The sequence below is a fragment of the Mus musculus genome, chromosome 8, assembly GCF_000001635.26.
Source record: "Mus musculus strain C57BL/6J chromosome 8, GRCm38.p6 C57BL/6J".
NCBI lineage: Eukaryota > Metazoa > Chordata > Mammalia > Rodentia > Muridae > Mus > Mus musculus.
The window spans coordinates 21,092,961-21,110,395 of NC_000074.6; the positions used below are offsets into that span (position 1 = coordinate 21,092,961).

The 17,435-nt window shown below is 39.5% G+C and overlaps 1 protein-coding gene, 1 non-coding gene and 1 pseudogene across 2 annotated transcripts; 1 reads left to right on the forward strand and 2 right to left on the reverse strand.

Moving 5' to 3' along the window:
• Nucleotides 1–2,010: 2,010 nt before the first annotated feature.
• Nucleotides 2,011–3,090, reverse strand: Defa38 (defensin, alpha, 38). Its single transcript, NM_001177482.1, has 2 exons — nt 2,919–3,090; nt 2,011–2,292 (listed from the first exon to the last, which is right to left on the reverse strand). Exons 1-2 carry the CDS (start codon nt 3,088–3,090, stop codon nt 2,114–2,116), a joined length of 351 nt encoding a protein of 116 aa, NP_001170953.1. The 3' UTR covers nt 2,011–2,113.
• Nucleotides 2,664–2,755, reverse strand: Gm24568. Its single transcript, XR_003947683.1, has one exon. It is a non-coding gene; the product is annotated as a small nucleolar RNA SNORA5 (small nucleolar RNA).
• On the forward strand, nt 7,527–10,311 carry Gm2869 (predicted gene 2869; annotated as a pseudogene).

Genomic DNA, 17,435 nt, shown 5'->3' on the forward strand with positions numbered 1-17,435 from the left:
AGAATATGTTCAATAAAAAAATTAGCAACAAAGGAAGAAATGTTGGTGTGTGTAAACCAGGTATGTGAAACAAGAAAGAAGAACTGAAGGCTATAGCTCCATCTTGGGGGTCAGCAATGAGGCAGAGGGTGGTCTGAATGAAGCACAGGAAAAATGTTAGCATAGTGAGTGCACAGACGTGTCAGGCTCAAGGCTAGAGGTAACAGTGCAGGATCCACTCTGGATCTTCGATTACAATATGTGTGTTGGTTTAGGATGGAAAGATTGCATTCAGAATGGCAGAAAATTAAGAATAGCATAGGAATAAGTCAACAAGGTCACTTTACCGTCTCTTGACTCAGTAGCGCCATCTGCTGTCCTGCTTCATGTGAATTTACTGTTTCTGTCAGAATGACAAGGTCCATGAGAGAGCCTTGCTTCAAGAGAAAGATTCAGTAACAAGACATAGAAGGCATGTGTTTATGCCAGGAAATCACTAACACAGAGAATCAAAGATTTACAAAAGAGAGTGTGAATGACAGAGAACTTAAAAACTGTAAACTTAATGCCACAGAACTTTATAAGCTTTCAAACATTTTATAAATTATGTGCAACAGTGCTGTTATTTATGAAGAGCTATGTACTATCTCATCTTAAATTATAATTTTCTACATGTATATACATAATTTTAATGGATACATATGCAAACATGTATGTATACCAGAGGCTATTTAACATTGCTCATATATCCATGTGTCTATGGCTAACCATTCAGGATTGGGGCCTATAACTGACAATGGGACCATATGAAACAAAACCTTCCCTATAGCAAAGTAAATAGTCAATCCAGTAAAGAGGAAGCTCACAGTGTGGTAGAGACCCTTTGCAAGATACATAACTATATGGGTTGTCATCCAAAATATAAAAAAACTAGGAAAGTAAATGAAGACAGTTAGTGAAACAACCTAATTAAATGTCATATATGGATCTGAACAAAGAATTTTGGAAAAAAAGAAATAAAGTGACTGAAATGAAATCAGGAATGTTTGACATGCTATGGCTGTACTGTGCAAGTCCAAGGCAAAGCATATCCCAGCAGGGACCTGGGAGTTGGACACAAAAACTCCACCACTTGCACTGGAGGTATTGCCAATCGTTATCTGCTGGGTGAGAGACACAGTTCTTTCTGAGTGTATCTCTTAGTGAATTGATCACGTTCCAGTGGAAAATATAAAAACATATTGGCAGCACAAATTGATCCACATGGATTAAAAACTAAAATTAAAGGAAAAAAGGAAATGAACTTGGGTGGATGTGGGATGAGTTTGCTAAGTGATGAGTATTATCCAAATAGGCTAACCAGTTGTTGCAAAATTTCAAAGAACTAATAAAAATAGCCAAGAAGTATATTTTAAAGTGTTCAACATTCTCATCAGAGAAATGGAAATTAAAGGTTCTCAGAGGTTTCATCTATGCCTAGTCAGAATGACTAAGATCAGGAAAACAATTGTTCACAAGTGGGGGTGAGGGTCTAGGGAAAGGAGAACCCTCAGACACTGTTGGTGGGATTGCAAGCTGGCATAGGAACCAAGGAAGTCAGTGTGGAGAACTCTCACAAAACTGCAGAGAAATCTCCATAGCACAGCTGTATCACTCATTGGCAAATGCCCAAGACACAGGGAACTCCCTCATAGTTACTTGCTCAACCATCTTTATTGCCTCTGGAATTTCAGCAGCTATAGAAAGGAAAGGACATAATGTCTTTCAACTGAAAAAAATGGATCATGAAAATGTGGGTCTCATTTCTGAGGGTGAGTCTTATCTAATGAACAGAAGAGTTGATAGAGAAGTAACTAGAGCAGAATGCCTGTCTCTTTGTATCTAACCTGCTGAGCATCCTTGATATGACTGCTAAATGTAACCAAAACTTCCTTTATAAGGGATTCACTGAAGATTCTACTACAAGGATTAGAAGAGTCCTTTCCAAGATACCTAGAAAACATCAAAGAAACATAAACACAGACGATTTTTCAGCAAGGAGTTTATGAGAGAAGGAATTGCAATTGAGCTAAGCACAATGGGATCGTGTGGACCAAAAGCAAATGGTCATCTCAACCCAGATTCCACATTCAGCTCAACAGCCTTTATGCTGTGTATTTGGAGCTTGGGTGGTGATTGCAGTTTTATTTTGCCTTTCTTCGCACAATGGCTGCTTTGGGCACTGAGGGCATGTGGGGCACACAGGGCACTTCTGGCACACTTGGCACTTCTGGCACACTGGGCACTTCCGGCACCACAGAAACCTTCGTTGGGCTGAGGACACAAACAAAGCATCAGGTATTAAGTAAAGAGGCCCGCAGTGTGTTAGTAAACACTCCTATGGAGATGTACTATACATGGTACAGAGTAGGTTTGTTGTACTGGTGACATCACAGTCAGCACCATGGACACGAGACATTTAACAAGTATTGATCATGTACAGGACATGACACCCACACCATATTTCTTTAAAATTTCTGTATTTTCCTGACAGAACACATTCATGCAATGGCATTTGGTTTCTAAGTCAATTTTTTAAAAGCAAAACAGATTCTTCTTTCTTAACAAATTTATTAATCATGTATAAGATGACTTATTAATATGTTCTATATTTTGAAGGTGTCTCACAGATAATTTTTTTTTCTTGATGTCTGTGACTCCATTTATCCCTAAACCTATCATGGGGAACAGAGCTCCGGAGTCACAGGCAAATAAATTTTTAAATGAAAAAACTTAACACTGGGTTGACTCTCACTGTTACTTCTATTAATAAGACAGAAAAGATCTTAGAGTATCAAGGGACAACTACCTGAACCAAGCTGTAATAGACATGATTCCAGGCTCATCTTCAGTCCTGCCTCAAGAGACACCAAGCCTCCATCCAGGGCTTGAGCACTCACCTACATCTTGAAGAGCAGAGCCTTCTGTGCCTCCAAAGGAGACAGAAACAGCCTGGTCCTCTTCCTCTGGCTGCTCCTCAGTTTTAGTCTCTTCATCTGTGTTTTGGATAGGATCAGCCTGGACCTGGAAGGCCAGCAGGGCAAGGGCAGAGAGGAGGACAAGTGTCTTCATGACTGGGAGTCACCTGGAAGATTAGTGAGCAGGAACTCAATGTGTGGAGAATGAGTAGGCAGCCTGCATTTATAGGGCAGAGAGGCATCCCCACTGAGAGAAGGCACTCATTGATGGGAACTGGGAGAGTCTGTAACCCTCAAGTTCCGTCTTTTGTCCTCATGGCTTCCAACATGATATTGCTCTGTGTGTTCAGTGCCTCCCACCCCTCCCACTGATAATGATGAAGTAGGCCTTGCTATCTTCCCCTGTTTCCCATCTGCTTGAGTATTTATCTCTCAGTGGTCGGGGAAGAAAAGAGCTGTTCATTGCCTAATTTAATAAATAGATTAATCAAAGGATTATTGGCTTTTGAACTTGGAGCCTGGACCAGACCTTGACCAGGTGGACTGGACAGTCAGTTCTTTGCATGATTTAGGGAAATCACACTCAGGAAGGAAGATTTTGTGAATCTTTTCCTATGGGGCCACGAAACTAAAATGGCCTTATGTCACCAGTGAATTGAATTCAAGACAGAGTTTGTCAGAGGGAAGCTAGAGTGGGTTGTTCTGAAGAAGTCACAGTGACAGAACATATATCATAAGAGTGTGCTCTGGGTGCCTCTTCACTCCTGGGAACCATCCAGTGACATGTCTAGATTCCTATATGAGATCTTATAGGACCTTTTTTCTTTTGGAAAAGGAGATCAGGAAAAATAAAAAAATAAAAAAAACTACATCAATTTTTTTTCTCCTTCCTTAAATTATTCATGGTAATTGCTATCTCTGAGTCTATTTTAAAAAAACCAAAGTCTTCTTCCAATTGTTTGAATTTAGTTGTTTTTGAACTCTTCTAATACCTAGGAAAATCCTAGTGTCTATCATTATATGGCTATATGCATAAAATACTTATACAGATCCCACAGAGCTTAAAACCAACAGTAATTTTGCTTTTCTTTTGCAACAACCATGCACACCCTACTTGTGACATGATTAGTAGATCATGCTGCTCACTGTCATGAAGTCTCTATGACAAATATCCTTAATTCCTCTATTTATTTACAAGATGTTACTCACTGACGATTCCTTTATGCTCATTCTGCATCTTGATGCCTAACCAAGACTTGCCCAGCCATTGTTGGAATAGTCCTAAAATTTTCATGATTGACTCCTACACTTTTGTTTATATCTAAGGTGTGATACAAGCTGATAATTCAGGGCACCAAGAATGAAGAGAAATTAAAATTACTGTTCACCTTGAGACCTGGAAATTACATGCCATTTACCCATGGTGCTGTGAGGATTAGTCAAGAGTCTCTGGAATGCAAGTGTCAGACTCCTAAATCAAACTGTTTTAAACACAACCCTGACACCAGGTACTAGCAAATGCAAAGATGAGCACAATTTCCAGATGCAAAGTAAAATGAAGAATCTCAAATGATGATGCTGCCCTAGTCCACACTCTTCACTTATTATAGCCCTAGTTTATATGGATGCACTCACAAAGACATCTCTCATGTGATAAGGTCATATATTCTTCTGAAGCAATTTCATTCAGAGAATCACAAGACACTTCAAGAAGGAATAGCAATGAGTCCATGCAATGAGAAATAAAGTAAAAGTCAAAGAGAAAGGCTGTTCAAAAGATAAAGAACAACAAGAGCAAGAAAATGAGCACAAGGAAAGCCAGTAACTGAAATGAAACAAACAAAAAACAAGAGGACTTACTAGGTGAGAGTCTACAAACAAGCCTGGTAAACAGAGTTCAAGTCTCAGGCACTACAGAGTGGAAAGAGCAAACAGCCTGCCACTAGCTGTCCTCTGACCTCCACATTAGTTCTGTGGAACATGAGTTCTCCCTACATATATAATAAGGGAATAAATTTAAAATGAATTTTAAGAAAATAATAACCTTCACAAGACAGACAGCGCCTGATTTAATTATAGAAAGCATGGTTTTGTCCAAAGAAAGGTCCCCTAGGTTAGCCTAATCCCAAAGAGTCTCAAGCAATTCATTTTTCTTGGCTTTGGACAAACATTGAGGAATTGCCAGTTTGTATAATAAGTGATAATTGCTGTAGTTTGTGATGCTCAGAAGACATGTCCCGATTGAAATCACATCACACCATCAACATGGTATTTTCCACAAGTTCCACCCCAGGAGCTAGAGGACATCACTTATCGCTACAGAGGACCTCTGAAGAAATTGCATTGAGCAACCTGTGATATCATGAAAAAAATACAATATAGATGCCCAAGTACTTTTGAAATTATCCCACTGATTACAGAAACTTCAAATAGATGACACATGCCTACTGGCTCATAGCAGCCAATTCTGTGACAGGCCCATGTGACAGCTTCTGACTGGGACTCTGCACACTCTGTGGAGAGCATGGAAACATAGATGAAAGTGTGTACAATTTTCATAATTAGAATTGCACTAGACTTCATTAGTCCCTAAATGTGCATCTTTAAAAGAAAGAATACTTGTCTTCATTGTCTGAGTATGTTCCTCAGCCCAGTAAGCTCATCCCACTTCCCATCAACCACTCTTCATCATAGTCTTCTGGTGAGAAATACCTGCACATTACACTGTCAGACCTTTACTGGTTTTCTTCTCATCATCATTAATATCTGGAAGGTACTACATCAGTTCTCAGTTCATTTCAGTCTCATATATCCTTATATGTAACATCTTTTACATAAGTTGTAAAACTGCTTATTTGGTGTGATATCTCTTTAACAAGCAGATGTATTAAATAAAATTCTTGAGGTGTTTGAAACTAGGAGTTACATTCCCCATTAGTTTAATAAATAGAAACATTTCATATTGGATAAAACATTTAAATGCAACACTTGGTCACCTTGGGTGCAGAGCCGGCAGTCACCCCCATGGTCGCTAGAGGACTCTCCACATGATTTTAGGACTACTAGTGAGTGAAACACAACTTCTGTTCCAATCCAATAGCGTGGGACCTGAGATAGCATTAGAGAAGAAGAAAACCGGACCAGGGGCACAAGTCCCTTCTGGTCGGCACCAGTACCTGGTCACCTTGGGTGTGGAGTCTTTGGACACCCCTAGGGTCCCTAGAGGACTCTCCATGAGATCTTAGGACCACTGGTGTGTGGAACACAACTTCTGTTCCAATCCAATCACCCGGGACCTGAGACAGCATTAGGGAAACAGAAAACCGACCTGACCAGGGCACAAGTCCCTTCCAGTTGGTACCCGCACCAGGTCACCTTGGCACAGAGTTGGCAGACACCCCCAGGGTCCACAGAGGAATCTTAACACGATCTTAGGACCACTGACAAGATTGCTTCTCACTCCTCAAAGGAGACACCACTTCCAGGCACTGTAACACACCCAGCATCTTAGGACAATAGGATCCCAGGATAACAGAAGCTGGGTAACACCAGTATTTCAGGGTCTCAGAGGAACTTGACTGCCGAGAACTCTGACACACTCAGAATCTCGGGTTCACAGGAGCCCACAATCAAAGGATCACAGAGAAAGCTGCACTCTGAGGAGTCCTGAATCAACTGGGATTATAGGAAGGAAAGGCTCCAATCAGATATATTGAGGACAGCAAATATTTGAGGTAATCAGATGGCAGGAGGCAAGCATATGAACAGAAGCAACAGAAACCAAGGTTACTTGGCATTATCAGAACCAAACTCTCCCACCGTAGTAAGTCCTGGATACACCATCACACCAGAAAAGCAAGACATGGATCTAAAGTTACTTCTTATGATGATGATGGAGGACTTTAAGAAGGAAATACAGGAAAACACAGGTAAACAGCTAGAAGCCTTTAAAGAGGAAACACAAAAATCCCTTAGAGAGTTACAGGAAAACACTACTAAACAGGTGATGGAATTGAAAAAAAACCATCCAGATCTAAAAATGGAAGTAGAAACAATAAAGAAAACCTAAAGGGAGACAACTCTTGACATAGAAACCCTAGGAAAGAAGTCAGGAACTATATATATGAGCATCAGTAACAGAATACAAGAAATGGAAGAAAGACTCTCAGGTGGTGAAGATTCCATAGGGAACATGGACACAACAAATAAAAAAAGGCAAATGCAAAAAGATCCTAACTCGAGTATTTTTCTTTCTGTGCTGCAAGCATGTGGGCGGGATGGGAAGGGGCCCTTTGGCCCTCCCGCCTGGGAGCCGCACTCCCACCCTAACAGAGACCCCAAGTTTTCTGTGTTAAGGGGCGTCAGCTTAAGCCCCGTGGCATTTTCTCTTTTGGTCGGTCTGTCGCAGCTTTTAGGCTTATTTGGGCCAGTTTCTAATGGCTGACCTGGTGCCTATCTCGGGCTACTGAGGAGTTAGGTCCTAATCAAGTGCTTGTGGCAAATGGGACCCAATTGTTGAACCTCTCCCGCTTTGCTTCGGATTGGTACTTGAGTGTTATAACTAAGGAGAAATATGATTCCCTTTCTGGCTTCGAGGATGTGTTTAATCTTCGACTCAGCTGCATGCTCTCCTCATAATTCTGAAACTGGAAAGAACATATTGAGCTTGGCCTGCTGTCGTTTAGTTGATCTATTGTTTATTTGGAGAAAATTCATCAGTGGGAAGACTAGTTGACTGTACATTGGACTTGCACATGGAAGCTCATCTCACAGATATGGAATCATGTGGGGGTCCAACTAGTTCTTTAGCCGGTTAATCTAGAAACACACATGTGGAAGATGATAATGTTGTATTTATTGAATCAGTACATCCTCCAATATGTGCTCCAGCAATACCTAATAAAAGAAACTTTGTATTTGCTTCGTCAAAATATGAAAATCCACGAGGAACTGATTCCACGATTTCCCCTTCTTGGAGAGATTTGACTTCTCAGAAGGGAGATATATGTGAAACAATTGTAATTGATGATGAAGGGGACACAGCACAAATAGAGGGGAGGAGAAAAATCCTACCGACTTTATTGAATGGGGACTGAATGGAAATAAAAATAGTACCAAAAATGTGGATTTCCCCATTGCCAGTCTACCAAGAAACAAGACCAAGGCTGCAGTAGGACCTTTTAATCCCGGTAGGATTGATGTCACAGATGCATTTCAGAATGGAAGATTTGCAGTTCATCACAATCCTGATTCTTATATCTCCCAGTCACCATCATTTCCTCATAACCTGAAACAACAAAAGGTGGATTCTTTATCACCAGTGGCCTCACTTCCTAAACAGAATTTCCAGCCGTCAAACCAACAACATCTTACTAAACCTGCTAATAAAATTACTTGTGCAAACTGCAAAAATCCTTTACAGAAGGGGCAGACAGCTTATCAATGAAAAGGATCAGCTCACCTCTTTTGTTCAACCACCTGCCTTTCTTCTTTCTCCCAGAAATGGACTCAAAGGACACAGAATGTAATGTGTAAAAAAGATTCTCCTGTGAGAACCACAACTATTGTTCCTCCAGTGGAGCCAAGCAAGTCCTTACAAGGATTTTATAATGCATCGCCATCTCCCTATGAAAACTGCCAGAGTCTTAGGAAAGAAGTTTTTACTAAGTCCAGATGTATAATCTGTAATAAATTAGGAGAGGTTCGCCATGAAATCAGTGTTAACAGTATAACACATAAACTGTGCAGTAATAATTGCTTTAATGAATACAGATTGACGAATGGTCTAATAATGAACTGCTGTGAACAATGTAGCAAGTATATGCCCAAGAGTACTGGGCACAGCATTCTGATAACAGGTCAGCAAAAGAGATTCTGCTGCCAGAATTGTGCTGATGAATATAAAGAGATAATGGAAGCAAAATCAAAAATACTGCTTTTACAAAATAGATAAAAGAATGCTATCAGAGAAGAAAGTGAAAAATGATTACATGAATCATCAGGTACACTTTCAAGAACCACAGGATATGTACCCGAAAAAAAGGAAAAATCTTCAGAGATAATAAAAGTCACAGCAGACTAGACTAGATACATCATCAGAGGAACAAAATGTGAATTTACCTTGTTCTGTGGCAGTAATACCTCATACATTTAAAGAGCAACTAGGAGACAAAAATTCAGAGGAGTTTAATAAGTCCATTGTACCTTCTTTGAATCCAGGTTCATGGCCCCGAATTTTGAATATGAAACAAAGTGAATTTCTTTTTCAAAAACAATCCACCTCAAATAAGAAATTTTAATTTTCCAAAAGACAGTGCAGGCAAGACGTTTTCAGAAACATATTATACCCGAATTCTTCCAAATGGTGAAAAGGGCACCAGACCCTGGCTCCTCTTCTCAGCCTCGAAAGACTCTGTGTTTTGCCTATATTGCAGACTCTTTGGGGAATGAAAAAATCAGCTGAGAAATGAGAATGGGTGCAAACATTGGCATTATCTGTCACATCTTCTTAGTAAACATGACGAAAGTGAAATGCACATCAACAATAGTGTTAAGTATTCAAAATTAAAGTCTGACTTGGAAAATAAAACCAATGAGGCTACAAAAGGTGGGGTAAATTGTGTGCAACTATTGTACACATAATATCCTGTCTGCTCTACTTATGACAGTGTCTGCATTACCCAGACACTGTCATGAAAAGTTTTGTACCATACACTGTGAAAGAGGAACTTACAGGAGTTCATTAGCAATATGTCTAACAGCAAATAGTAAAAAAGGTTCCTGTTCTAAACATAAAAGCAATGTGTGAGAGTGTAGCCATTCTTGCAGACTTTAGCAAAGGCAGTTTGACCTTTGTCACTATTAGGGTTCTCACCTTGTAAAATGTTGTTGGAGGACTTGCACTTAATGGCCTAAGAGCAAGAGATGGCAAGATGCATATGTAACAAGCTAAAGAAAATGTATTCTGGCCACAGGGTGGTGGTGTGCACCTTTAATCTCAGTACTCAGACACAGAGAGTTGAATATCTGTGAGCTCTAGGCCAGCCTGGTCTACAGAGCAAGTTCCAGGAGAGCCAAGGTATACACAAACCCTATCTTGAAAAACCAAAAAAAAGGAAAAAAAGAAAGAAGAAAATGCGTTCAAACAGCTTAAGAAACAACAGCTGTTTGTTATTAAACCAAATTGAGTTTTATTTCTTTAAAACATTTTTTATTTGTGCAAAACAGTTATTTCTTGTGGTAAATAGAAGTAATTCGTGTTTTATTGATTTTATATTTTTGTTTTCAACTTAATGTGTAAATGTTTTAGTTTTGTTATGAGAATTATAAAGAATATATAGCTATTAATATAACTATAAGAATTAAAATGTGGAATTAGGGAAGCAAAAAACCCGGTCTGATCAGGGGCACAAGACCCTTCCGGTCCACACCAGTACCGGGTTACCTTGGGCTTGGAGTTTGTGGACACACACAAGGTATACACAGGACCCTCCACAGGATCTTAAGACCTCTGTGAGTGGATCACAACTTCTGCCAGGAGCAAGTTCGAACAACAGATATCTGGGCACCTTACCTGCAAGAAGTGAGCTTGCCTACAGAGAGTACTCTAAACACTGAAACGCAGGAGAGAGCTAGTCTCCCAGGTCTGCTGATGGAGGCTAACATAAATACCTGAGGAACAAGATCTAGAAGAGACAAGTACAACAACTAACTCCAGAGGTTACCAGATGGCAAAAGGCAAACTTAAGAATCTTAGTAACAGAAACCAAGACCACTCACCATCATCAGAACCCAGCACTCCCACCCCACCCAGTCCTGGGCACCCCAACACACCCAAAAAGATAGTCCCTGATTTAAAAGCATATCTCATGATGATGGTAGAGGACATAAAGAAGGACTTTAATAACTCACTTAAAGAAATACAGTAGAACACTGCTAAACAGGTAGAAGACCTTAAAGATGAAGCACAAAAATCCCATAAAGAATTGCAGGAAAACACGACCAAACAGGTGATGGAATTGAATAAAACCATCCAAGACCTAAAAAAGGGAAGTAGACACAATAAAGAAAACACAAAGTGAGGCAACACTGGAGATAGAAAACCTAGGAAAAAAAATCTGTAACCACAGATGCAAGCACCAGCAACATAACACAAGAGATGGAAGAGAGAATCTCAGGTGCAGAAGATTCCATAGAGAACATCAGCACAAAAATCAAAGAAAATACAAAATACAAAAACATCCTAACTCAAAGCATCCAGGAAATCCAGGACACAATGAGAAGACCAAACCTACGCATAATAGAAGTAGATGAGAATGAAGATTTTCAACTTAAAGTGCCAGCAAATATATTCAACAAAATTATAGAAGAAAACTTCTCAAACCTAAAGAAAGAGATGCCCATGAACATACAAGAAGTCTACAGAACCCCAAATAGACTGGACCAGAAAAGAAATTCCTCCCGACACATAATAATCAGAACAACAAATGCACTAAATAAACATAGAATATTAAAAGCAGTAAGGGAAAAAGGTCAAGTAACATATAAAGGCAGGCATAACAGAATTACACCAGACTTTTCACCAGAGACTATGAAAGCCAAAAGATCCTGGGCAGATGTTATGTAGACACCAAGAGAACACAAATGCCAGTCCAGGCTACTATACCCAGCCAAACTCTCAATTACCATTGATGGAGAAATGAAAGTATTCCATGACAAAAATAAATTTACACAATATCTTTTCATGAATCCAGCCCTTCAAAGGAAAAACAGAAGGAAAAAAAAAACAATACAAGGATGGAAAATACACCATAGAAAAGGCAAGAAAGTAATCCTTTAACGAACCTAAAAGAAGACAGCCACAAGAACTGAATCCTAACTCTAATAACAAAAACAGGAAGCAAAAATTACTTTTCTTTAATATCTCTTAATATCAATGGACTCAATTCCTGAATAAAAAGACATAGATTAATAGACTGGCTACACAAACAGGACCCAATATTTTGCTGCTTACAGGAAAACCATCTCAGGGAAAAAGACAGACACTACCTTAGAGTGAAATGGCTGGGAAACAATTTTCCAAGCAAATGATCTGAAGAAACAAGATGGAGTAGTGATTCTAATATCGAATAAAATCGACTTCCAACCCAAAGTTATCAAAAAAGACAAGGGGAGGCACTTCATACTCAACAAAGATAAAATGTACCAAGATGAACCCTCAATTCTGAATATCTATGCTCCAAAAGCAAGGGCAGCCACATTCATTAAGGAAACTTTAGTACAGCTCAAAGCACACATTTCATATCACAAAATAATAAAGGGAGACTTCAACACCCCACTCTCTTAATGGACAGATCCTGGAAACATAAACTAAACAGAGACACAGTGAAACTAACAGAAGTTATGAAACAAATGGATTTAACAGATATCTACAGAACTTTTATCCTAAAACAAAAGGATATACCTTCTTCTCAGCACATCATGGTACCTTCTCCAAAATTGACTATATAATTGGTCACAAAACAAGCAACAACAGATACAAAAATATATTGAAATTGTCCCATACATCCTATCAGATCACCATGGACTAAGGCTGATCTTCAATAACATCATAAATAATGCAAAGCCAACATTCACATGGAAACTGAACAACACTCTTCTTAATGATACCTTGCTCAAGGAAGGAATAAAGAAATTAGAGACTTTTTAGAGTTTAAAGAAAACAAAGCCTCAACATAACCAAACTTATGGGACACAATGAAAGCATTCCTAAGAGGAAAACTCATAGCTCTGAGTGCCTCCAAAAAGAAACAAGAGAGAGCACATACTAGCAGCTTGACAACAAACCTAAAAGCTCTAGAACAAAAGGAAGCATATTCACCCAAGAGGAGAGGACCAAAGGAAATAATCAAACTCAGGGGCAAAATCAACCAAGTGGAAACAAAAAGAACTATTCAAAGAATCAACCAAATGAGGAGCTAGTTCTTTGAGAAAATTAACAGGATAGATAAACCCTTAGAGAGACTCACTAGAGGGCACAGGGACAGCATCCTAATTAACAAAATCAAAAATGAAAAGAGAGACATAGCAACAGATCCTGAAGAAATCCAAAACACCATCAGATCCTTCTACAAAAGGCTATACTCAACAAAACTGGAAAACATGGATGAAATGGACAAATTTCTAGACAGATGCCAGGTACCAAAGTTAAATCGAGATCAGATTAATGACCTAAAAATTCTTATATCCCCTAAAGAAATTGAAGCAGTCATTAATGGCCTCCTAACCAAAAATAAAAGCACAGGACAAGATGGCTTTAGTGCAGAGTTCTATCAGATATTCAAGGAATATCTAATGCCAGTTCTTCTCAAACTATTCCAGAAAATAGAAACAGAGGGTACTCTACCCAATTCATTCTATGAAGCCACAATACCTAAACCACATAAAGACCCAACAAAGATAGAGAACTTCAGAACAATTCCCCTATGAATATTGATGTAAAAATACTCAATAAAATTCTCGCTAAGGAATCCTAGAACACATCAAAACAATAATCTATCATGACCAAGTAGGCTTCATTCCAGGGATGCAGGGATGGTTTAATATATGGAAATCCATCAACGCAATCCACTATATAAACAAACTCAAAGAAAAAATCCACATGATCATCTTGTTAGATGCTGAGAAAGCATTTGACAAAATCCAACACCCATTCATGATAAAAGACTTGGAATGATCAGGAATTCAAGGCCCATACCTAAATGTAATAAAAGCAATCTACAGCAAACCAGTAGCCAACATCAAAATAAATGGAGAGAAGCTGGAAGCAATCAGACTAAAATCAGGGACTAGACAAGGGTGCTCACTTTCTCCCTACCTATTCAATATAGTACTTGAAGTCCTAGCCAGAGCAACCCGACAACAAAAGGAGATACAGGGGATACACATTGGAAAGGAAGAAGTCAAAATATCACTATTTGCAGATGATAAGATAGTATATATAAGTGAACCTAAAAATTCCACCAGAGAACTCCTAAACCTGATAAACAGTTTCAGTAAAGTAGCTGGATACAAAATTAACTCAAACAAGTCAATGGCCTTTCTCTACACAAAGGATAAAGAGGCTGAGAAAGAAATTAGGGGACTCCAGCCCCGGGCTTCCTGGCCAGGGGAGTTGCCTGACACCCGCAAGGGCCCACACAGGATTCCCCATGGGATCCTAAGACCTCTGGTGAGTGGAACACAGCGCTGGCCCCAATCCAATAGAGCAGAACCTGAGACTGCGGTACATAGGGAAGCAGACTGCCCGGGCCTGACTCGGGACAAAAGCCCCTTCCGCTCCACTCCAGCCCAGGGCTTCCTGGCCAGCGGAGTTGCCTGACACCCGCAAGGGCCCCCACAGGATTCCCCACGGGATTCTAAGACCTCTAGTGAGTGGAACACAACTTCTGCCAGGAGTCCGGTTCAAACACCAGATATCTGGGTACCTTCCCTGCAAGAAGAGAGCTTTCCTGCAGAGAATACTCTACCCACTGAAAACAAGGAGAGTGCTACCCTCCCAGGTCTGCTTATAGAGGCTAACAGAGTCACCTGAAGTACAAGCTCTTAACAGAGACAACTATAACAGCTAGCTTCAGAGATTACCAGATGGCGAAAGGCAAACGTAAGAATCCTACTAACAGAAATCAAGACCACTCACCATCATCAGAACGCAGCACTCCCACCCCACCTAGTCCTGGGCACCCCAACACAACCGAAAATCTAGACCCAGATTTAAAAGCATTTTTCATGATGATGATAGAGGACATCAAGAAGGACTTTCATAAGTCACTTAACGAATTAAAGGAGAGCACTGCTAAAGAGTTACAGGCCCTTAAAGAAAAGCAGGAAAACACAGCCAAACAGGTAGAAGTCCTTAAAGAAAAACAGGAAAACACATCCAAACAGGTAATGGAAATGAACAAAACCATACTAGAACTAAAAAGGGAAGTAGACACAGTAAAGAAAACCCAAAGCGAGGCAACGCTGGAGATAGAAACCCTAGGAAAGAGATCTGGAACCATAGATGCGAGCATCAGCAACAGAATACAAGAAATGGAAGAGAGAATCTCAGGTGCAGAAGATTCCATAGAGAACATCGACACAACAGTCAAAGAAAATACAAAATGCAAAAGGATCCTAACTCAAAACATCCAGGAAATCCAGGACACAATGAGAAGACCAAACCTACGCATAATAGGAGTGGATGAGAATGACGATTTTCAACTCAAAGGACCAGCAAACATCTTCAACAAAATAATTGAAGAAAACTTCCCAAACATAAAGAAAGAGATGCCCATGATCATACAAGAAGCCTACAGAACTCCAAATAGACTGGACCAGAAAAGAAATTCCTCCCGACACATAATAATCAGAACAACAAATGCACTAAATAAAGATAGAATATTAAAAGCAGTAAGGGAGAAAGGTCAAGTAACATATAAAGGAAGGCCTATCAGAATTACACCAGACTTTTCACCAGAGCCTATGAAAGCCAGAAGAGCCTGGACAGATGTTATACAGACACTAAGAGAACACAAATGCCAGCCCAGGCTACTATACCCGGCCAAACTCTCAATTACCATAGATGGAGAAACCAAAGTATTCCACGACAAAACCAAATTCACACAATATCTTTCCACGAATCCAGCCCTTCAAAGGATAATAACAGAAAAGAAGCAATACAAGGACGTAAATCACGCCCTAGAACAAACAAGAAAGTAATCCCTCAACAAACCAAAAAGAAGACAGCCACAAGAAAAGAATGCCAACTCTAACAACAAAAATAAAAGGAAGCAACAATTACTTTTCCTTAATATCTCTTAATATCAATGGACTCAATTCCCCAATAAAAAGACATAGACTAACAGACTGGCTACACAAACAGGACCCAACATTCTGCTGCTTACAGGAAACCCATCTCAAGGAAAAAGACAGACACTACCTCAGAGTGAAAGGCTGGAAAACAATTTTCCAAGCAAATGGTCTGAAGAAACAAGCTGGAGTAGCCATTCTAATATCGGATAAAATCGACTTCCAACCCAAAGTTATCAAAAAAGACAAGGAGGGACACTTCATACTCATCAAAGGTAAAATCCTCCAAGAGGAACTCTTAATGCTGAATATCTACGCTCCAAATGCAAGGGCAGCCACATTCATTAAAGACATTTTAGTAAAGCTCAAATCACACATTGCACCTCACACAATAATAGTGGGAGACTTCAACACACCACTTTCATCAAGGGACAGATCATTGAAACAGAAACTAACCAGGGACACAGTGAAACTAACAGAAGTTATGAAACAAATGGACCTAACAGATATCTACAGAACATTTTATCCTAAAACAAAAGGATATACCTTCCTCTCAGCACCTCACGGGACCTTCTCCAAAATTGACCATATAATTGGTCACAAAACAGGCCTCAACAGATACAAAAATATTGAAATTGTCCCATGTATCCTATCAGACCACCATGGCCTAAGACTGATCTTCAATAACAACATAAATAATGGAAAGCCAACATTCACGTGGAAACTGAACAACATTCTTCTCAATGACACCTTGGTCAAGGAAGGAATAAAGAAAGAAATTAAAGACTTTTTAGAGTTTAATGAAAATGAAGCCACAACTTACCAAACCTTTGGGATACAATGAAAGCATTTCTAAGAGGAAAACTCATAGCTCTGAGTGCCTCCAAGAAGAAACGGGAGAGAGCACATACGAGCAGCTTGACAACATATCAAAAAAGCTCTAGAAAAAAAGGAAGCAAATTCACCCAAGAGGAGTAGACGGCAGGAAATAATCAAACTCAGGGGTGAAATCAACCAAGTGGTAACAAGAAGAACTATTCAAAGAATTAACCAAACGAGGAGTTGGTTCTTTGAGAAAATCAACAAGATAGATAAACCCTTAGCTAGACTCACTAAAGGGCACAGGGACAAAATCCTAATCAACAAAATCAGAAATGAAAAGGGAGACATAACAACAGATCCTGAAGAAATCCAAAACACCATCAGATCCATCTACAAAAGGTTATACTCAACAAAACTGGAAAACCTGGACGAAATGGACAATTTCTGGACAGATACCAGGTACCAAAGTTGAGTCAGGATCAAGTTGACCATCTAAACAGTCCCATATCACCTAAAGAAATAGAAGCAGTTATTAATAGTCTCCCAGCCAAAAAAAGCCCAGGACCAGACGGGTTTAGTGCAGAGTTCTATCAGACCTTCAAAGAAGATCTAATTCCAGTTCTGCACAAACTATTTCACAAAATAGAAGTAGAAGGTACTCTACCCAACGCATTTTATGAAGCCACTATTACTCTGATACCTAAACCACAGAAAGATTCAACAAAGATAGAGAACTTCAGACCAATTTCTCTTATGAATATCGATGCAAAAATCCTCAATAAAATTCTTGCTAACAGAATCCAAGAATATATTAAAGCAATCATC